This window comes from Epinephelus moara, chromosome 22 (genome assembly GCF_006386435.1).
Source record: "Epinephelus moara isolate mb chromosome 22, YSFRI_EMoa_1.0, whole genome shotgun sequence".
NCBI classification, from domain to species: Eukaryota; Metazoa; Chordata; class Actinopteri; order Perciformes; family Serranidae; genus Epinephelus; species Epinephelus moara.
In genome coordinates this window covers 39198624-39222214 of record NC_065527.1, presented here as the reverse complement: position 1 = coordinate 39222214, position 23591 = coordinate 39198624, and the positions used below count along the sequence as shown (strand labels likewise).

Here is a 23591-nt window from a genome sequence, read left to right as displayed (position 1 = left end):
TGTTGGGAGGGGCGGGGGAAGCACGCACACTTATCAGTGATTAAGGATTTGATTTGAAGTTATTTTATAATAACATGCAGTTATAAGAGAACTAGAATGGATGAACACGACATCTTTATTGTTAAGAAAATGAAACTTTGCTAACTAAATCAAGCCATTTAAGGAGCATAACAGCATTATTTGTAACCTTGAATGAAAAAAGAAAAGTCTGTGCTTCTGACTCATGCATTTCCAAAAGTGGACCTTCTCTCAGTTGACCTACTGATGAAGATTTTAAGCAGGCTCGAGACATCACTTTCATCCATAAGGTCACTGTGAGTGTTCATAATGGCCAAATGTGTTAGTCTCTCCTGCGTCACGGTGTTGCGCAGGCAGGTTTTCAGCCTGCGCAAGGCTGAGAAAGAGCGCTTGGATGCCGCAACAGACATGGGCAGGGCCAGACAGAGCTTAATGAGCTTCTCCACCTCCGACAGCATGGAGCGGGTTTGGGGCTGCAAGGTTTGCAGGATGGACACAACATCCTGGATGGTGCTAACTTCTCGTCCCCTACACACATCCCTCAGTATGTCCAGCTCAAGGCTTAGCCACTCTCGTGGAAAGGGGGTCAGTTCCGGGGAACCCAAATCCACTCGTTTCCCCTGAGCCGCCTCAAGAACTGCCTGCTGTCGCCCTGCAGCTACGCGGAGTCCCTCCTAATCAAAACGCTGCTCCACCTCTGAGCGCAGCAACATAATTTAACATAATTTTCTCTCCACCCTCAACAACTGTGCCGGAAGGGCTCATTTCTTTAGATGCAGAAAAGGCCTTTCACCGGGTGGAGTGGAATTATTTGTTCTTTTCCCTTCAAAAATTCGGGTTTGGAGAGCGCTTTATTGCTTGGATACGCTTACTGTACACATCCCCCCAAGCGTGTTTATGCACCAATAGTATTAGGTCCAAATTTTTTCCTTTAATGCGGGGGACACACCAAGGCTGCCCACTGTCCCCTCTCCTCTTTGCCATAGCTATTGAGCCTTTATCTATAGCACTCAAAGCCAACAGACTTATTCCAGGCATTAGGAGAGGGGGGGTGGAACATAAAGTGTCACTGTATGCAGATGACTTGTTACTTTATGTATCCAACCCTAAAATAGCTATCTCTCATATCTTAAACACGCTTAAAACCTTTGGTAAGTTTTCTGGATATAAGCTCAATATAGGAAAGAGCGATTTCTTTCCCATCAATCAGCTGGCAGAGGATAAAACACAGTCAGATTTACCATTCACTCTCTCAACAACATCATTTAAATACTTAGGAATTAACGTCTCTCGAAAATTGTCACAACTATTTGATAACAATTTTTCTGTTTTAAATGCAAAAGTTAAAGAAGATATTCAAAAGTGTAACAGGTTACAGATCACACTAGCAGGGAAAATACAAAGTATTAAAATGAATATTGTCCCACGATACCTGTACCTCTTTCAGTGCTTGCCTTTTTTCTTCCCAGGTCCTTCTTTCGCAACACTGACAGTGTATTATCTTCCTTCATATGAAGCAATAAACCTCCAAGGCTTCAAAACCCCTTGTTACAGAGAAGCAGATCGGCAGGTGGTTTGGGGCTACCAAATTTACAGCTTTACTACTGGTCAGCCAATTTTCAAAAAATTGTATACTGGGCCTTTATCCCAAAACTCAGTGGTGTCAACTAGAATCACATTCATATCACTTTTCCTCTTTAAAAGCCTTGGTATGCCATGTTAACAGACTCAAACCGAAACAGTACACTGATAATCCAATAGTCATATCCACTCTGAAAATCTGGAAACAAATTAAACAACACTTTGGCTGGAACACGCTTCCTTTTAGCACTCCAATATGTAATAATGAACTATTCAAACCTGCTAAGATTGATGCCAGTTTCTGTCGTTGGGACAGACAAGGCCTCAGCACAATAGGTGATCTCTATAGTGGAGGCACATTTTCCAGGTTTGCTCAATTACGTAGTTTCAATCTACAGCAATCTGACCACTTTAGGTATTTTCAAATTCGACATTTTCTCAAATCAAACACACCTTCTTTTCCAGATGACCCACCCTCTTCAGGAATTGATCACCTTTTGCCGATAACCAAAATGACAAGGAGGCATATCTCATTCTTATATGACCTCCTAGCTCCAGAAACACCTCCAGCTTTACAGAGAATTAAAACAGAATGGGAAACAGAACTTGGCATTATTATACCTGACAACTGGTGGAAGGAAGCACTGGAAGAAATAAAATCTTGCTTGACTTGTGTAAGATTCCAACTGATACAATTCAAAATAGTCCATAGGGCACACTACAGTAAATCTAGACTAGCCAAAATATACCCAAATTTGACTGACATCTGTGACAGATGCTCCCAGGCTCCCTGCAACCTCACTCATATGTTTTGGTCATGCCCAAGACTGGCGGAGCACTGGAAATCTTATTTCAGAACGATTTCTGTAATATTAGAACAAGTTATAGAACATCCCCACAGATTGCCCTATTTGGTATACCTGAGGCAGGTACAACAATGTCAGTAAAGCAAGCAAATGTAATTTCCTTCACCTCTCTGTTATCTCGTCGGAGAATACTCTTATTATGGAAAAAAATCATTCCCCCCTCCCCCACGTCATGGCTGTGTGATACAATGTCTTTTCTGGAACTGGAAAAAATCTAATTCTCCATACGGGGCTCAGCAGACAAGTTTTATACTCATTGGCAGCCCCTGATCACTTATGTTAAAAGTTTGACCTCCCTTTCCCCAGAATGATCACCTAGGTGAGACATTAAATATAATGTAACGGCAGAAGCACTGGCTATGCATTGAATTCATCCCATCCCGTTTATTGAGTTTATAAATAAAAAAAAATGGATCAACATCAGGAACAAGAGTCCTGTGGCAGAATCCTGCACAGGTCCATTTTTGAAAACCTACACCAGCCCATACCTTTAAAGCTCAGTACAAGAACTGACTCATTACCCTCCATTATGTCTAACTCAAAGCTGTACAGGTTAAAAAAGTCCTGCGACCTGACTTCCACATTCGCTTGTACTGCAGCACCTCTTTCTGGGCTTATGTCTCGCCTCCCCAGCAGCCCAGTCTGCTCTGAGTGGTCAGCTCGCTCAGTCTGTTGCGATTGGTGCAACGCTTAGAGCGTGTATCGGTGACGTCATGCCCCTTACCTTATCTGACTTTACTGCTGGAGGCTGGTGCAAAACAACAAGCTGTGGCTGAGCTAACAATGGCGGATGTCCGCCATTATAAATTTAAGTGAGAAAACACAAGCCAATAAACCCCAAAGCTCCTTCGGAACAAACACTAGAGCAGGATATTTCACAGTGCTAAGTTTTTATTTTGTGGCTGTCTTATATTTCAGCTGTAACATGATACCTGTAACTTATGTGATGTTATGGTAACAACTATAAGACTGTCCTCTGACTGAATGAAGTTGGAAATATCTGCTGCAGATGTTTCCAACTTCGGTTTCTAGAAATATAGTCAGTTACTACATAACGTGTAAACACCAACAGCAGCACTTAGCTGATGTGGTGTAAATAATAACTCCTTTTTAAAAAAAAATCAATGCAGGCTTATCTATGACCAGACTAATGTAGCTTGTATTGGGTAATAAAACCAAAGTTATTGTAAACTCTGCTTCTAACACATTCCCCGTTAAAACCACAAAAGTTTTAATCGGTGAATTCATCAATTTTACCACAGCAGATTGAGATGACAGATTTCTGTATTATACAAAAACAAATGAAGAGAAATAACTGGTACATTCAGATGTCTTAGCTGTCATGTTTACTGAAACCATTCTACTAAAATGTAGCTGCATTTTATAATCATCTTCACCTTGTGTTTGTAATCTACAATATGTACAATGTACCAATGTATCACAGTTTCTCCATATCATTTATATGAAATCAAAGTTTCATAGTAAAACACATGTTGCTTCTATGCAGTGATGTTGTCTCCTGAGTCTTTATTTGCTTACTTATAAAACAGTATGCCTTGTGTCTAATTTACCCATTAGGTTTTTGGGTAATAGACCAGGTTCCAGTTCATCCTACATGTTTGATACAACATCCAGGCCTGGAGCCTGACTGTTTGAATCCGTACACCCCACAGAACATCCACAACATTTACAGGTATGACTATGGACCCTTACGGCACAGAACTGAAGAACACTAAGGTTTCATTATACCAACCCCCCTCTTTGGGCTGTTTGTCTCAGCCTGCAGCTAAGTTTAAAAGTATCTGCCCAATTTTACTAACTAAGTTAGTCTACAAACAGACAGCATTTTAGCTTATTAGTACCAACTCACTATCAGCAGAACTAGTGTGCTGTCTAAATCAGCATGTAAGGCATAATGTTAGTGACAGTAGATCAGAGACTGTGGACGGACCATATTGAATATCACTGTTGGCATGTTTACTTGTTCAAGCTTGCTGAACACATGTATTGATAAATTATTGGCTTCTTACTCGCTAAGGTTTAATTGCACTTACAGTAACGAGTAATTTTTTGAGTTATCTTCACTTTGTTTTTGCCCAACTGTTCACAGAGTACTGTGTCGTGTAGGTGTGTGCGTGTATGTGTGGATGTGTGTGTATGTGGAGCAGTTCAGCCCTAGCACAGAGTGCCCGATGAGAGGTTGCAGGATGATAATGAATTGAACCAAAATGTATAAAAGTACCGATAAAAGAACATACTGTCAGAGCTTATTAACACTACGCCTTTTCATAATTTACCCCCAGGACTAATTTAGTACTGGATTTCGGTCCCCATCCATAGTTAACATCTCAAACGCTAAACAGTGTTGTCCCCTCCCTGGAAAATTAGCAGACCAAACATACATATTCAAACACATGCAGGGACAGACAGACAGACAGACAGACAGACAGACAGACAGACACACACACACACACACACACACACACACACACACACACACACACACAACGTCCTTTCATCACAGTAATACCTCCTCAGCTGTATAACTCAGACCAACTACAATGTTTAGTGTCACGATATGAGGGAAGACACAAGTAGTATTCCTCACGACTGCCTTTATTTTAACAATGTCATTGTTGTATACAGCACAGCTCAACACACCGAGCGGCGGCTAGTACTCACTGAACAACAACACTCCGCATCCTAGTGATTTTCAAAAGAAAATAAACATGGTAAGGTGCATTGTAAGACACCAGTGCACTTGTTGCTTGGCACTCAACTACAAAATGAAGTTTCCATTTAATGACATAACCTTGCACTCTTTTTTTCACAATAACAATTCTCTCTCTTTTTTCTTTTTTTTTCTTTTTTAAACATAACTGAACCCCAGTGCTGCCAAATAAACACCGGACAACATCAGGGTCGACACCCCGAGTCCTGATAGGGATTAGTATGCCCTTTTTAAAAACAAGAAAATAACCCACAAGTGCAAATGTCTCTGAACTACACTTTAGTCCTCTTTCAGTCCATGGTTCCTGTAAGAAAGAACAAACACTCACACAGACCTAATAAGGACAAAGTCAAGTGTCTATTACTTTTCAGTCTCTAAATCTGACAGGCAGTTTCACCTCCCGGCCCCTTGAAGTCACTCTCCGAGGAGTCGCAGACCAGAGAGGAGACCCCAGGGAGGGACCTGAGGATGGCTGGCTTGGTGATGGCACCTGTGGCATAGCCACCGCTGTAGCTGGGGAACTGCAGTCCTGCTGTGGTGGGTCAGGATTGGAACGCTGCTGTTACTCAGCTGGGTTGTCTGTCTCAGGAACAGGCTGAAGATGTCGTCTGTTGCGCAGAGTCACTGTGCCATTGTCCATTTACACCAGGTAGGATCTTGGCTCCTTAGACTTGCCGATGACCTTGGCAGGTCTTTTCCAGCCCTGGTCCACGTTGAGCTTCACCCTGACATCTTGACCAGGGCGCAGCTACGGGAGTGGACAAGCTGAATGTCTGCAGTTGTAGGAGAATCGCTAAGGTTCTTTTGCTGCGGCGTCCTTCTGGTAGACAAGGTCCTGGTTGACTGGGCGTGGCAGTAATGTCTTTTCGAGCACCAGGACAGTGGTGCGGATTTGACGTCCTGTCATTAGCTGGGCAGGGCTCACTCCAGTAGCAGCAATTGGTGTCGAACGGTAACACATCAAGGCTAGGCAGGGGTCAGGCTGTTTGGATGGCTCTCTCAGCTGCCCCGTTCGCCTGTGGGTAATGGGGGCTAGAGGTTATGTGGGAGAAACCGTACCTCTGTTTGAAGTCCTGGAACTCCACCGCTAAGAACTGTGTTCCATTGTCAATGACTGTCTCTAGAAAAATAGTCCACTACAATGAGGTAGCTCTTACCCTCCAGCTCACACAAGTCAGCTGCAATCCTTTGCCAGGGACCACTGAGTAGGGAAGTTGTTACGAGTGGTTCACATCTCTGTGTAGGTTTATGCTCTGCACAGAAGTCACATGATGTCACTTTCTTTGTGATTTGAGCCCCTATGCTGGGCCACCAGAGTGTTGACCTTGCTTGCTCTCGACACTGGTTTAGCTGGTTTAGGACATCAGATCTGAGCGCTGTGGGAATTACAATACGATCATGATACAGCACTAGACCATCTGATTCAGAAAGGTGAGCCCTGGTTGCGTGAAATACTCGCAGGGGTGAGGACTCTGCTATTCTCTGGGGCCACCCTTTTCTGATGAAAGCAATTACCTTTTGAAGCTGAGCGTCGCTCCATGTGGCTCTGCAGATTTCCTCAAACTTGAGTGATTTGATAGGCTTACTAGCCACTATAGTGTTCACATATGCTTTAACCTGACCATCTGTGTCTGACTTGCCATCTCCATCCAGGGGGTGCCTCGAGAGCGCGTCGGCCACCACCAGCTGTTTACCAGGAACATGTTCAGCAGTGACAGTAAACCGCATGAGGCGCATGAGCCGCCTCTGACACCTCAGTGGGGCTTTGTCAAGGTCAGATGTATTGATTAGTGGCACTAAAGGCTTATGGTCTGTTTGAAGACGGACACAGCCCATACCTTGGATGTAATGGGCAAAGCGCTCACAGGCCCACACGCCCACACGCTCGTCAAGCACTCTCTCTCAATTTGCGATTATCTTTTTTCTGTGTCTGTGAGAGTTCGGGAACAGAAAGTGACAGGCCGCAGCTCACCATCGTGGTCCTGTAACAGAGCAGCGCCCAGGCCATAGCTGCTGGCGTCTGTGCTGACTACAGTCGGCCAGCCTGCATCGTAGCAACAGAGTACTGGTGCGGCCACGAGCATAGCTTTAGCTTTGTTGAACGCCTGCTCCTGAGGCTGGCCCCAGACCCATGCACTCTCCCTTTTGAGGAGCTTCATGATAGGGTGCAGTGTGATGGAAAGCCCGGGTAGGAATTTGGCTCTTGACGGAGTTCCTTCACATTTGTGGGGCTAGGCATTTTGGTGATGCTTTCCACCTTACAATTGTCTGGTTTTACGCCGTCAGCACTTATGATGTGCCCAAAGAACTGTAGTTCTGTTTTTCCAAAGTGGCACTTGGCTCTATTGAGTTTAAGGCCTGATGTTGCAATTGTCCGTAGCACTGCATCCAGGCGGCGGTCGTGCTCCTCTTTGCTGGACCCATAGATGAGAATGTTGTCCATCACAAGGCCCTGAAGCAGTGTGCTCGTCAGCCGCTGAAAAATCTTGAGCACTGATGTAATCCCAAATGGTAGGCGTTTACAGCAGAACCTGCCCATGGGAGTTATAAACAAGGTGAGTTTTTGGCAGCTGGGGTCCAATGGAATCTGCCAGAAACCGCTTGAGGCATCTAGGGTAGAGATCCAGTGTGGGCAGGATGTAACGCTCCCGCTTAACTCCCTTGTTCAGCCGTTTTAAATCCACACACACCCTGACCTCGTCTTTGTTACGTTTTGGAGCCAGCACCATTGGTGCACACCAGTCTGTGGGTGTGGTGACTTCCTCTATGATGTCCAGGCTGAGCATACGCTTTAGCTCTTTTTCCACTTTCGGGAGGAGGGGAAAAGGGACTCTGCGTGGCGTATTTACACTGTAGGGCACAGCATCATCAGTCAGCTCTATTTTAACAGACTCACAGTTCAGTAGTCCAATTTCTGCAAACACATCTCCTGTTAAGTCACTGTTAATCCCATTGACTCTCGTGACAAGTCCCATACACTTTGCCGCAGCCTTGCCCAGTAAGTTGCTTGCATACTGCCCTTTAATGACTGTGATCCAGTATTGATATTTCTGCCCCTTATACATCGTATTGGCAAGGAATTTTCCCGCACACTTGACTTTCCCTCCCGGGCTGTACACTGTTGGCCTGGAACGAATCAGCCTGGGTCTCCGCAGTAACCCGCTGAATGTCGCCTCTTTCATAACAGTAGTGTCGGCTCCGGTATCAATTTTAAAGTCCACTGGGCTGCCGTTCACCAGTAGCTCAGCATCCCAATCAGTGTCTGAGTATGGCTCCTCTATGACAGTTAGCTTTGAGTCAGTCACAGCTCCAAGAAAAAGTCCTATGAAAAATGAATCCTCATCCAAATCTGCCACAGCCTCTGTCCTGACTTCTTTTAACATTTTAGTTTTAGACACCACTTCAAAATGACCTGTCTTATTGCATTTTCTGCATCTTTTATTATGAGCAGGGCAGCTTTCATTTTTATCATGCATCCTATTACACCTTTGGCAGTTCTGTTTAGCCTCACTGTTGTTTTTTCTGTGAGTGCTGTGGTTTATCATTGCTCCGCCTCGTGTTGCTGTATTGTTTGCTTCTCACCTCATTCACTCTGCTTTCCACAAGCTCCGCGCTCTGCTGTTTGACCAGCTTACTCTGGCACGCAAGCTGGATGGCTCTTTCCAGTGTTAGATCCGCCTCAAGTTGTAGCTTCTGTGACACCTCTTTATCAGTTAATCCTATGACAATTCGGTCCCGAATCTGCTCATCCTTACTGTTGCCAAACTCACAGTGCTGTGCGAGCTCATACAGACTCCGAACAAAGGCCTCCACTGACTCACCGGCTCTTTGAGTCCTCTTGTGAAAACAGGCACGTTCGTGGATGACGTTGTGTTTGGGGACAAAGTGTTCATCAAACTTTTCCAACACGGCATTAAAGTCAAACTCTGGGTGTGGATTATCCTCCATAGCAGCAGGATACACAAAGGAATTGAAGATTGGCTCCGCATCTCTCCCCATAGAGTAAAGCAGAGAATTGACCTGCACCTCACCGCTCTCCTTGTCCAGTTTCAATGCAACTCGAAAGTGGGAAAATCTCTGCCTCCATGTCGGCCACTCTGCCGGCTGGGCAAAATCAAACGGCTCCGGGGGTGCAAACTTAGCCATTTCATCTTCAGTGTCGGCGTTGAGTCCTCAATTCTGACACCGTGTCACGATATGAAGGAAGACACAGGTAGTATTCCTCACGACTGCCTTTATTTTAAAAAGGTCACTGTTGAACAGCAGCGAGTAAATTTCTCAACGACAATGGTGAAAGTGCAGTCTGAATATACAATGAAGGAGGTGAGCGGATATTTGTAACTGCATGGGAGAGTCATAGACGTACTGTTTAACATTAGACTTTGTCGGAGTGGAGATGAACCTGAGGAAGTTGCCATCCAGAACGGAGGTAGAGCAGTAACCCACGGACCAGGCAAGGTTTTTTGTTTTGTTTTAATTTTATAGCTGCATAAGACAGCTTAGCGGGACTGTTTAAATTTGTTTGATGATCTGAAACATTTAAGTGTGGAAAACATGCAAAAAAGTAAGAAATCAGGAAGGGGGCAAACACTTTTTCACACCACTGTATTTTCCACAGCTCATTTTCGAGCTCACGTAATGGTGTAATGACTTTGGTTCTTTTGCAGAAAGAGGTTAAAGATGCAGAAGGGCGGATGATATGTGTGCAAGCACTAATAGAAGGATTACAGGTGATACTATGTAACATCTATGCACCTAACAAAGGGGACCCAGATTTTTTCCATGAGATAAATAAGGTCCTAGGAGACATGGACAGGCAAATAATACTGGCAGGTGATTTTAACCAAGTGATGGATCCCGTTCTGGACAAAAGCAGGCCTAAGGATATTGATGACCAAAGACAAGGAAGCAATTCATATGTTAAAAGAGGATATGGGTCTTATCGACATATGGAGACTTACTAACCCTCACAAGAGGGAATATACATTTTTCTCCCATTGTCATAAATCCCATTCCAGAATTGATTTCTTTTTAATTGCAAGCCCTTTAATAAATAGTTTAATCAGTTGTGACATAAGAACTATTGCTATTAGAGATCATGCAGCAGTGGAACTATGTGTGAATGCAGAACTGGACATAGGCAGGAGGACTAGATGGAGAATGAATACTTCATTATTGCAGGATAAATCCTTCAGAACATCGTTAGGTGAAGACTTGAAATCATTTTTTGAATTGAACATTAGCAGCACCAAAGAAATTACAACAGTCTGGGAGGCATCTAAAGCATACATAAGGGGGAAACTGATAGCACAAACAAGATAAAAGAATTACAGAATGAAATCAAATTAAAGGAAAATCAATTATCTGAACATTTTTCTGACTCACAATATCAAGAACTTTGTAGGCTCAAATTTAAGTTGCACAAAATTTATAATAAAAAAGTAGAATATGCCTTATATAGATTAAAAACAGACTTTTACAAGGGTGGGGAACAAACTGGGAAAATAGGAAGAAATAAAGAGAGCTGTCTCATTAATGAAAACTGGGAAATCACCAGGTTACGATGGGTTTCCTGCAGAATATTATAAAGTATATGTTGACATTCTTGCTCCAGTTTTGCAGGTTTATCAAGAGGTTTTTGAAAAGGGTCATGTTCCACCAACATTTAATGAAGACTTGATATCTCTAATCCCTAGGAAGGACAGAGATATAACTGACCCATCTAACTTTAGACCTATTAGTTTACTCAATCAATCAATCAATCAATCAATCAATCAATCAATCAATCAATCAATTTTATTTAGACCTGAAGCGTGGCGGCCATCTCACATGCTCAAATGAGGAGATAGACAACCATCTCCATCTCACCTACAGTGATGCAGCACGGGAGGAAGATCTAGGACAGGGGTAGGCAACCTGTGGCTCCGGAGCCACATGTGGCTCTTTAGCCCCTGTCCAGTGGCTCCTTGAGCCTTTGAGAAAAGAATTCTATGGAAATTCATTCTATGAATCCAAATGTTGCTGAACCTCGATAGCAGTGGCTGGTTAGCTATGGATGCCAAATCCAAAAAAGTAAATTGAATAAAATAGAGAATGTAATAGTGCGTGGACAGATTTGTTTGCTCTCACTGCCAGCTCTGCAAAATTTAAGTACCAAATAATCATAAATAGTGCCCTGCACAGTGTCCACCTTGTGGTAAAACATATTAACAAATGCTTATTTAGACCATAAGTATACGCTAATTTAGACTTAATAGGCTATTTACCTTGATTATAAGGCTCAAACATGTTTTGCGGCTCCACACAGATTTTTTCAAATTATTCTTGGTCAAAAATGTCTCTTTTAATGGCAAAGGTTGCAGACCCCTGATCCAGGAGAATGCAGAGCCCTGCTCAACCCACCAGCACCATCCACTGACTTTAACACCAAGGACCCTGGCTGAAAGGAAATCTAATCTGTGATCAAGGCTGCTAGAACCAGCTCAATGCCGGGACCCAATGGTGTGCCTTACCTGATGTACAAAAGGTGGCCCAAACTCACACACCATCTATGAAAGATACTGAGGATAATCTGGAGGAGGGGAAAGGTAACCCAACAGTGGAGATTTGCAGGAGTGTGGGTACCAAAGGAAGATAAGACAACCTCTGCTGGACTCCTCACCATCCCCACCTCACGCCTCAGTACCATGGGTGCCCGAGCCTTCAGCTTCTCTGCACCCAGACTCTGGAACTCCCTCCCCCCACACATAAGACAGTCAGACATCATTCAAATCCCAACTCAAAACCCACCTGTTCAAACTGGCATATTCACTCTAACTGGACATTGTGCACTACACTTGTTTTTATGTCGATGTTTTATTTTAATGATGTCTTTTATCCTCTATGCTCTGTAAGGTGACCTTGGGTGACGAAAGGTGCTTCCAAATAAAATGTCTTATTATTATTATTATTATTAGGCTATTATTATTAACCAGCATTGAGCAGGTTAAGACCATCTCCCTGCTCAATGTTGAGGCAAATATATTTTTCAGTATCGTTTCCCACCGGCTGACTATCTTCTAAAGAACAAATGGAGTGGTGACACAGCTGATCAGGGAGGCTCAAGAAGAGAAAGGAGACCTGGTGGTGCTATGAATTGACCTAGCCAATGCATATGGCTACATACCACACAAGCTAGTGGAGGCAGCATTGGTGCGGCATCATGTCCCAAGTAACATCAAGAATCTCATTATGGATTATTACAACAGCTTTAATCTGAGGTTCACTCCTGGGACAGTAACATCTGACCACCACTGGCTTGAGAAAGGGATTATCACTGGAAATACAAATTCAGCGACCTTATTCGTTCTGGCCATGAATATGCTAGTCAAGTCAGCTGAAACAGAGTGTAGAGGCCCCAAAACCAGGTCTGGAGTCCGGCAAACCCCCCATCAGAGCCTTTATGGATGATCTGACAATAACAACTTTGTCAGTTCCGGGAAGCAGATGGATCCTCCAAGGCTTAAAGACCGTAATCACGTGGGCTCGGATGCGCTTCTAGCCAGAAAACTTGAGGTCCTTGGTTCTGAGAAGAGGGAAGGTGACAGACCAGTTTCACTTCTCCCATGGGGAAACCCAAATCCCATCAGTTACAGAGAAACCTGTGAAGATCCTCGGGAAAGTCTTTGACTGCACCCCAAAGGATGCGGCTTCCATCAGAGTGGCAAATCAAGACCTGGAGGAGTGGCTGGCTGCTATCGACAAATCAGGCCTACCAGGAAAATTCAAAGCTGTTGAAAGCTATAGGGGTTGAAAGACCTGAAACCCCATATCACCCCAGGTACTTCACTGATGATGTATCTAAGTGCATCAAGAGATGTATGTATCAACCAACTAATTTTTGGACGATTTATTTCCATTTTTTCGGACATTCTTAAATATATTTCGACATTTCAGTACCATTTTTTTCATCACCATAAAACCTCAAAAAGATCCTCCCTGGGTGTCTGCCACCTTATCCTCGGGCTTTCATGGCTGGAGTCCTCCATGTCGGTGACCAATGTGATGATGGTCAAAGGTTCCACTTGTGTCATTAACTTTAAAAATAAAAGGAACTGCAGCTTGGTAATAGTGATGTAGATGTCGTATGCTGTAAAGCCCTGTGAGGCAAATTGTGATTTGTGATATTGGGCTTTGTAAATAAAATTGATTGATTGATGTCAAAATATTACACATACACTGCACATCTTTTTACTTTATTTATTCTGAAAAATTGAAAATGTACTTTTGTTCTCACCCATGGCTCGCCAGCATGTAGTTCATTTTTACCCGTGAATTTATATATATATATGTATATATATTTATACCAATGCAGTGCAGGAGTGCGTTCATGAGTTGTTTTATTATTTATAGATCTCTACAATTCATGAAAAAAAACAAAGAAAGCATGCTTTAAACTTGCATTTTCAGTGTGTAAGTTTTTCACTCAGAGGTTGTTGTTTCCCATAGCATAGAGGATTTGGTAACGTCCAAATAGTGGTAGGAAGGAAGAATGATGGCCAAAATCAGCGGCCCAGCGGCAGGTTTATAACCACAGTCTATATCCGATAAGTCAGATGACCCCAGAGCTCTTAATAACTGTCTGGATGAAGAAAAGTTTTGTGACCTGTATCCAAACTTGCAGCACATCCTAATCCAAACAAAGATGGTAGCCAGTGGCTACCTGGATTGAAAACAGAATCACATCTTGGGAAATGGCTTGAATATTTTTTTCATTGTACTTTGTTATAGTGTATTTACTTTTAAGATAACTAAATGCTGAGCTCTGACTCGAATGTAATGCTAATGCTAATCCATAAGAGGCCCAAACTGAGCAAGAAGCTTTCAAAAGGTTGAATACTGCTTCAACACCTGAATGTTAATACCTAATAAAGAAACTAAAAGGAGTCAGACGAGGGCTTACTGTTGAGCGGTCAGCCAGAGACAGAGGTGTGACCAAGGATTGGCATTCTTCAGGCGTCAGAGCCGAGGTGCTCAGCAACAGCCCCGCCACCAGGAGATGACTGCTGATCCACAGATTCATGATGCTACAGCTGATCAGCTTCAAAATGTAAATGGAAAAAACAGATCTCAGGTGACAGCTGCACGAACGCGGCAATGACTGAGCTTCATCGAGCCTCTTGGCCTTTATAAAAGCTGCTGGTGACAGGATTACAAGTTTCTGGGTTTTCCATTATTTACATAAAAACATTTTTACACAAGTTTCATTATTTTCGCCCAGAGTTAGGAAAGCAACATTTCACTGCCAGTTCCTCTCGGCAGGTTCAAAGGTGATTTCAGGTTTTGCTGTGAGCGTAGGATTTCGTAACAACACTGCCTGGTTTGTGTATTACTCACTTACTGACATGTTTAAGGTCATGAACTGTCAAAAATCCGATATTTCACAGAACTTATCTTTTGGTCTCAAATAGCATATAGATAAAGTTTGAACAAAATCTAAAATGTACACAAAAACCTCTCTCTGATCTCCCTGAATTGGTCGCCAATGTATACACATACACTGGGTATACAGTACAGTACTATGAGGGTATGAGCTTGGAGCGCCAGTGGGTTGGTAAACGGCACTAGATAGTCTGCACCAGGATGTTTTGCTACATACAAGGAAGCCTTCAGTGAGCAGACTTTTTACTTTTCTTTAATTAATATTCAATTGTATGTTCATCATAAAACAATTACTAATAAATAACGTGTAGATTTTCTCTAAAACTGCAGCAGGTTACAGGACCTTATCTCTTTCTCTCACTCAAACAAATAAAAAAGTGCTTCAGGTTACTGGAAAGAGCTGTTTTTGAACAAATAAAATCCAACTGAAAATGAACTGCTGTATATCCAACTTTATCTAGCATAGAATAGAATACAGTTGTCTTTATTGTCATTGTACATGTACAAAGAAATTCAATGCAATATCTTCAGTGCAAAGTAAAAAAGAAGAGCTCATTAACACAAAAACAAACTATATACTAAAAAGTTAAAGTAAAACAGTAATAAATATTATGTCAGAGTGACACATCCTCTTATGTTTCTTTGCATGTTGTGCTTGTGAGTTGATAAGTTTGATTTGATTTTATCCTGGTTGCATGTTTTAATTATTTGTATTTTGGAATTTATGCCTGTGTTTTATCAGTATTTATATTTAGTCACATTTGGAGTTTGTGAAATGTTTTTATTAGTTTTATTGAATGGTTTTATGGGTTTATTCTTAAAATGCTTGCTTATGGACCTGTTGTGACTCGCATGCTTTCTTGTGGACTGAAAATGAAATGAACAATTAACTTACCACACCCCCGAGACTCATAATTGTTCAAGACATGTCAGTGTGCTTTCTTAAGTGGGATTGAACACAGGTATAAGAGAAGGCAGTAAGCAGGACAGACACATGAGCGTGACGAGAAGGCAGGACTGTGCACACACACGAGACAGAGTTGGACCGCGGAGCGACTCCACAGAGGCTCTGCACAGGTTAAGACGGAGCTGCAAATGTCTGAGACAAGGCACCGGACAGGCGCTTGGACGTGGAGCAATATAGACTTGGTCAACGCCTACTCTAAGCTAAGTAAAGGAAAGTGACCAAGCTAAGCTAGCCGGTGTGTGTGGCATCCTCTGTGTGTGTGTACATGTGACTGAGAATGCGTTCTTCTCCTCCACAGCGACCGCAGCAGTCCCAACGGAGGAAGGGCAGCAGAACCACGTTGAAAAGAGACACCAGGAGACTGAAAGGAATGGCTAGAGGACAACTAGGCAAGGCCTACCCTGTGCTACCCCCCCCCCCTAAAAAGAATAAGTAAAAGTTTACTCTCCCTGAACAATTTTACATGCCCGACAGACATTCTGGGACTCTTTAAAAGACGGCCTTTAATCAGGCGTTCTGGCTGATTTTTTGGATTTTAGTTGGACATAATTGGTATTTCTCTCAGCCTTTTTTAGTTGCCCATTTTAATTGTTATACTTTAACCTTTATAGTTACTGTCCAATCTCTGCATTTGTCAATGCTGTGATTTTATTGGTTTTAAATAAATTATTTACAGCCACCCTTGGGGTAATCTTTTTAACAATGGATATACATCTAGGGAACACCCTAGACGAAAGATCAATGATCGGCTTTGTGGTGGTATCATCAAATCTGTGGCCATGTGACACTTGGCTGAAGAGAGTAGCAGAGCTGTCAACTGATCACCACCTGATGGTGAGTTGGATCAGATGGTGGGGGAGGAGGTACAAGAAGGAGGTCTTTCGGGTCTGGCTGGCCCAGGGGTCTCCTGAAGCAGCAGACAGGTACCGGTTGGCAAGAAGGGCTGAAGCTGTTGCAGCCGCTGAAGCAAAAACCCGGGTGTGGGCGGAGTTCGGGAAGACTATGGAGAAGGACTTTTGGTTAGCCTGAAAGGAAACTCTGGCAGACTGTTAGAGCCTCAGGAAGGGAAATCAGGGCTTGTCTCAGGCTGTGCTCAGCAGACTGCTGACCCGAACTTGGGACATCATCAAGTGGTGTAAGGAGCACCTTGAGGAACTCCTGAGCCAGGCCGTCACGTCTACCATGGAGGAGGCAGAGCCTGAGGACTCGGGGGAACACTCGCCAATTTCCCTGGCAGAGGTTGCTGAGGTAGTCAAAAAGCTCCCCAGCGGCAAGGTGCCAGGTGTGGATGAGAATCGCCCTGAGATGCTGAACGCTCTGGACATTATTAGGCTGTCTTGGTTACATGCCTTTTCAGTGTTGCATGGAGGTTGGGTACGGTGCCTGCGGAGAGGGGGTGGTTCCCATTTTCAAAAGCGGGGACCGGAGGGTGTGTTCCAACTACTGGGGTATCACATAGCTCAGCCTCCTGGGTAAAGTTTACTCCAGGGTGCTGGAGAGGAGGCTCCGACTGATTGTCGAACCTCGGATTCAGGAGGAGCATTGCGGATTCCATCCTGGCCATGGAACAGTGGACCAGCTCTTTACCCTTGTGAGGCTGCATGAGGGGTTATGGGAGTTTGCCCATCCAGTCCACATGTGCTTTGTGGATTTGTAGAAGGCTTACGACTGTGTCCCTTTGTGGGTCTTGTGGGGGGTACTGCGGGAGTACAGGGTACCGGGCTCTCTGCTACAAGCCATCCAGTCCCTGTATGACCAAAGTGAGAGCTGTGTCCAAATACTCAGCGTAAAGTCAAACACTTTCTCGGTGGGTGTTGGCCTCTGCCAGGGTTGTCCCTTGTCACTGTTCCTGTTTGTGATATTCACATTCTGCAATGATGCAGGCTCTGCGCCAGACTGTCGTGGTGAAGAGGGAGCTGAGCCGTAAGGCGAAGCTTTCAATTTACTGGTCCATCTATGTCACAACCCTCACCTATGGTCATGACCTCTGAGTAGTGACTGAAAGAACGAGATAGTGGATACAAGCGGCTATATTGAGTTTCCTTCGTGGGGTGGCTGGACTCAGCCTTAGAGATAGGATAGGGTAAGGAGCTCAGACATCCGGAGGGAGCTCGAAGTAGACCTGCTGCTCTTTCACGTCGAAAGGGGTTAGTTGAGGTGGTTTGGGCATCTGATCAGGATGCCGTCTGGGCGCCTCCTGCTGGAGGTGTTTCAGGCACATCCCACTGGTAGGAGGTTCTGGGGCAAGGCTTGAAATAATGTGACTCCAAACCAGTTTCTCAAAGCACTTATGTTTATTTTTATTTATTCAAATTCCCATTAGCTACTGTTATTACAACAGCAGCTACTCTTCCTGGGGTCCCCATTAATCTTTTGACAATACTTCAGAACTGAGAAATACACAGATACATATCCATCACATTCATACTCACAATAAGACAATACATAACACAACACTAAGACACAACTAGAGCAACTTAAGTCTGTCTAATACATATGATAGCTCTATATAATAGTTTCATCTCTTAAAAGAATTAAGAAAAACAAATCACTAAGCAACTCCTCCACTAAATCACAACTAAAATGAGATGCATAGCTCTCTTCTTCCGATTTCATCTTTAAGAACAGAGAAAATAGATAAATAAATACAATACAAACAATACAGTAGATTCTACACTATTCCTTGTGTGAACAAATACAATCTTAACTTTTTATTAATAAAACATGTTGTATTACTTTCTGAAATCAGAAAACTGGGTAATGAATTCCATGACACCAATGCTCTGTAATTGACTGTTCTCTGTTTCAAACTAGTTCTACACTGAGGCAACAGAAAACGACCCTCTGATGACTGACGAGTAGCATAATGATGTCTGTCTGAAAAAAATTCTAATTTATTATAAAGTACTTCCGGGGTTTTAGTTATGATGATAGTTTTAATGAAACACACTAGAGAATAATGTAACCTGCATTTTACACTTAGCCAAGTCAGCTGACTGTTCATTGTACTTACTCTTGTTCGATATGGGCATTAAAGAACAATGCGAGCAGCTTTATTTTGAGCTACCTGTAACCTTTTTAAATTATTTTCTTTTGTATTGGACCAGATCACTGAACAATAACAGTGTTTTATCACAGCCATTCCTCTTCCCATTTTTACCACCATTTGATCAATTTGGCTGTTCCAAGACATTTGACTATCAACAGTGATCCCTAATAATTTTGCTTCTGTTACTTGTTCAATATCTGTGTCTCCTATAGTTAAGTGCAAAATTGGTGCATCTTTTAATGACCGTTCTAAACTAAATACCATACATTTTGTCTTTTCAATATTAAGAACTAACTTATTTACTGTAATCCATTCTTCTACTAGCTTTAATTCTTCATTTAATACCTTACCAAGTTCTCCAGGTATATGTGCTGATGCATATAATGTAGAGTCGTCTGCATACATCGCAACGCTTCATAGCTATTGGTGTCAGTGCCACTGGACGGTAGTCATTCAGCCCGCATCTAACATGTTTTACTTACCAAAATTCAACACAGAACAGGTGCAACAGATCAACATATGCTTAAACAAATTATTTAAACATCAGAAAGTAAAAGCAAGAGAAAATATTATTCTGCACTGTGTATGTAGGACTATAATAATGACTATTTATTAATAAGGTAAAGCTATCTATTTGTACAAAACTATTTATGAATGAGGATGTATTTACAAAAACATAAAGGTGTGTGTACAATATGTAGTAACTCCCACTCCTGCAGCGAGCAGCATCCTCAGGGTTCATACAGACAGGGGCAAGTCAAATTCAAAGACTTTCAAGGATGTTTTTCAATCATTCCTTTGATTTTCAGCAATTAAATTGTCTTCTCCACAACCTTCTGTCACAAGAGAAGTTCTTTGGGTGATAGATTTATGTGTGTTGAGGATGATAGGGTGGTTGTCTTGTGGTCATTGATAGGATAGCTATTATTGATTAGATAGACATTGGCAAGTGTAAGTCTCGATAGGATAACAATTATTGATTAGATAGACATTGGCAAGTGTAAGTCTCGATCGATCGAGCAGCATTGACACGCAGCAGACTTAAGCCTAGTCCATGAAATCAAAACGACACAAATAATTAATTTATGTTTAAATTATTAATTCCTGTTTACAAAAAACTTATGAACGGGTTCTTCCTAAGCGGATGCATGTATATTTGTGTTATTAACATATGAAGTTTAACCATGGAACATAAATGGAGTAAATCATCACAATGTAAAGCAATACAAATTAAGAATAGATCGGAGCAGGACTTACCAAAAAAGGAGCTTAATGCTATGAAAAAATTACTGAAGACGAACCCCTATTTGAAAAATATCCCAACCAAAACACTTGAGCAGATGACACCGAGAGAATGGATGCAAACTAAACTAGGATTTTATTATGTTGAACCCTTTCTAACAGATATATCTGAGTGGACAGACAATAGATATCCTAGAGATGGAAGTTTTGCTAAATCCAAATTAAACATAATTTGGCAATATTTGATTGACAATACTGCAGTTCCAAATCCAAATTGGGACAAAAGTTATATGTGTGATGTATTTAAAGCTTGGGAACTGATGAGTAAACAGTGGCCGGGGAATGTACAGAAGATAGAAAAGAAAAAGAGTAAAAAGTTGTCTTTCATGACATAAGAGACAGTGAAACCTGAACCAACACACACTGCTGTCCAGCATGCCACTCTGTATCCATCTCTCCCTACACTCACTGAGCCTCCTGCATATGAATCAGATGACAAATATGATTGGTTATTGGCTTGTTCTGGCATGGGGCACGGAAAGATGAAATCTAGTAGAGATATTGTCAAAATTATTCCCATGCTTATTTTTCCTGATGTTGATAATATATCTGTACAAATTAAGGTTTGACAAAAGCAGTGTACTCAAGCCTGGCTGCAAAATTGTCAGAAAGCTTTTGACATATACAATACAAGACAGATAAAGATCAATTTTTTGCTGAACGGATTAAATATGTTATGGAATGCATGGCAAGATAATTTAAAAGAATACTGGCTTTAATAAAAAAGGGACATGATGTTGAATTGACTGCAATGTCCAAAGTTATGATTGATAGTTTTCAATCAGCGACCAAATGTTATCAAACGGATAATAACGTGAAATTGGACTTTAATGCGCCAATAGATACAAAACACACACAGGCCATAATTTCGAGCATATCTAAACTAGCTACCCACCTTTTACTATAAATGATTTGAGTAATTTTCAGAAGCAAGCTCCTGAAGCTGAAATAAGACTGTGGCAGAAAAAAGAATGCTACAAAAATGTTGATGGTCTATGGAAATTTAGAGATAAACGCATAGTCTTACCCAAATTGGTATATGATGCTCTTATCTCTTACGTACATGGTGCAACACACGTTAATTACAAGGCAGTGACAGACTACATTTTGAGATTGTTTTTTGCAATAGGGTTGGAAAAAGTCAGGAGATTTATTCAGAGATGTTTGATCTGTGCCCGTTGTAATCCACATGTAAATCCGCCTAAACATGATCATTTGCCCAAACCTGAAAGATCTTTTCAGTCATTGCAAATAGATTTTACGCATATGCCAAAATGTAAAGGTTATTCATATCTTTTGGCAATAGTGGACAGATTTTCCAAATGGCCAGAAGCATTTCCTACTAGGAAAGAAAATGCACAAACAGTAGTCAAATGCTTAATGGAACATATTATTCCAAGATATGGGATACCTTCAGGCACTGATTCAGATAATGGTACACCCTTTACATCTTGAGTAACTTAGCAATTGGCCTTAGCTTTGAGAATTAACTGGACTTTTCACATCCCGTATCACCCGCAGAGCTCAGGACAAGTAGAACGTGCAAATAGGACGATAAAAGACAAACTGATAAAAATTAATCAGTCTAGACAAATGAATTGGCTTGAAGCATTACCTCTAACCCTCTTGTCAGTTAGAGCAATGCCTAACACCACAACCGGTTTGTTACTGCATGAAGTACTAATGGCCCGTCCCTTTCCTTTAGGGGTACAGTTCAACGAGAAACCAGCCATGGACTTAACCCAATTACAAGAGATGCAACATACTTATGTTAAACATTTATTTTCCTTTGTGTCTAAGTATTCTCAGCAGGTGGTAGATTCTCTTCCCTCCCCAGCTAATATGCCCACACACGCTTTTCAACCAGGAGACTACATTTTGGTTCACAGCCTAAAAGCCATAGAAGGAGAACCGTGTTACGGCCCACCGACGCAAGTCCTACTGGTGACCAGAACAGTGATCAAGGTCAAGGGCCAGCCACAATGGATTCATGCCACCAGAGTCAAGGCCGCACCACCTCAGAACGTAGTATCAACATCAATATCGGATTAAGAGAAGTATCACGTTCATTTAAAGGAAGATGTGCACTGTGTGTCTTAAATGATGTAATTTATGTGGTGGAACCAGTTGAATTCCTTCCAAATCACACAAACTCACAGAGATCTAAAAGAGACCTATCTGAAGTCATGGGATACAAACATTGAAAAAAACATGAATTCAGTGGATTTGTCAAGCCAATACTATGCCTTACCAAATGATCATCAGATTTTTACACACTCCCAACTAGTCTTTAAATCTATATTTTGGAATACAGAGTTACAGTATGCTAATCACTATCTCATAGCACTTACACGACATGACCTGTAGTTAGTGGCTAATGCAACAATTTTAGGCTTTCGATCTATTAATAATGAGCTTGCTTTGTTGCATCAATTTGCCATCGATAATCGTGTTGCATTAGATGTACTGACGGCTTCCCAAGGAGGAGTGTGCGCCATCGTGGGAGAGGTGTTTTGCACATAGCTTCCATCCATATCCGAAGGGCTGGGTAATTTAACTGTTGCAATTAAGAACCTTAAAGAGATCCAAGAAGGCATTGTAAATACCAATAGAGACGCACAAACCACTGGAGGCTATTTAAATCAAAGGCCATGGGATACGATTTTCGGATTCTTTAGAGGAAACCCCATTATAGCATGGATTTTGAGCATATGTGCCCCTCTTATTGGAATGATTCTACTTATACCCATTATAATGGGTTGTTGTTTTCCTATTTTCCATGCACTAATTTTGAAATCTGTCCATTCTGTCGCCAACATAACCGTGATCCAGAACCCGGTCAGGAACGTAACGGTTTACGCCCCACCAGAGTCTAGCAATAGTGATTCTACCTCTATCTCATCTGAGTCTTCTGAGGAACCCAAGAACTGATCACCGGAGGAAGTGGTCGTTGAACGGCGTATACTGGAGCACGTGTGGGATGGACTCTAGCCTTCTTGACAGCAGTGCAGTGAAGACTGGGTGAAAGGGGGGGTCGGGTAACAATAGGTCCCTCGTCCCCGGAGCCCAGCATTGAAGAAATAAGCATGCTGCTATTAGAAGAGGTGGAAGTGGAGAACCGTATGTGTCCTGGAGATGCCGTGTCAACAATGTGTTATTCAGTCATATTTTCAAAATAACTGACGGTAGCGCTTTAGATTACAGCCCGCAATTTACACCGTAACTATCAAGTAGTTACGGTGTAATCTGTTGTACTAACGGTGTACCAGTGTAGTACGTACCAATACATAGATGTAGATACAGGGGAACAAGATGTTAAGTTATGGAGTAAGGGGCTAACAATTCGTGAATTTACAGAGAATTTATATCATAGGTTTTTTTTTAACTACTGGGTACCTATTCTATAACAGGGTATGTGTGACCTACTGATCAATAATATGGAAGTTAGGGGGGAATTTAGAGAGAACTTATACAATAGGTATTTTTAATTACAGGATTCAATTCAATTCAATTCAATTCAATTTTATTTATAAAGCCCAATATCACAAATCACAATTTGCCTCACAGGGCTTTACAGCATACGACATCCCTCTGTCCTTATGACCCTCGCAGCGGATAAGGAAAAACTCCCCAAAAAAAACCCTTTAACGGGGAAAA

At 42.2% G+C, this 23591-nt stretch overlaps 1 protein-coding gene across 1 annotated transcript in view; it reads right to left on the bottom strand.

Moving 5' to 3' along the window:
- The window catches only part of LOC126383504 (uncharacterized), a 38493-nt gene extending 24140 nt beyond the window's left edge, over positions 1-14353 (bottom strand). Inside the window, exon 1 of the mRNA XM_050034034.1 lies at positions 14138-14353. Within this exon, the coding sequence (XP_049889991.1) occupies positions 14138-14257 (120 nt within the window). The 5' untranslated portion in view covers positions 14258-14353. The remainder of the gene's footprint in view (positions 1-14137) is intronic.
- Positions 14354-23591: the final 9238 nt, after the last annotated feature.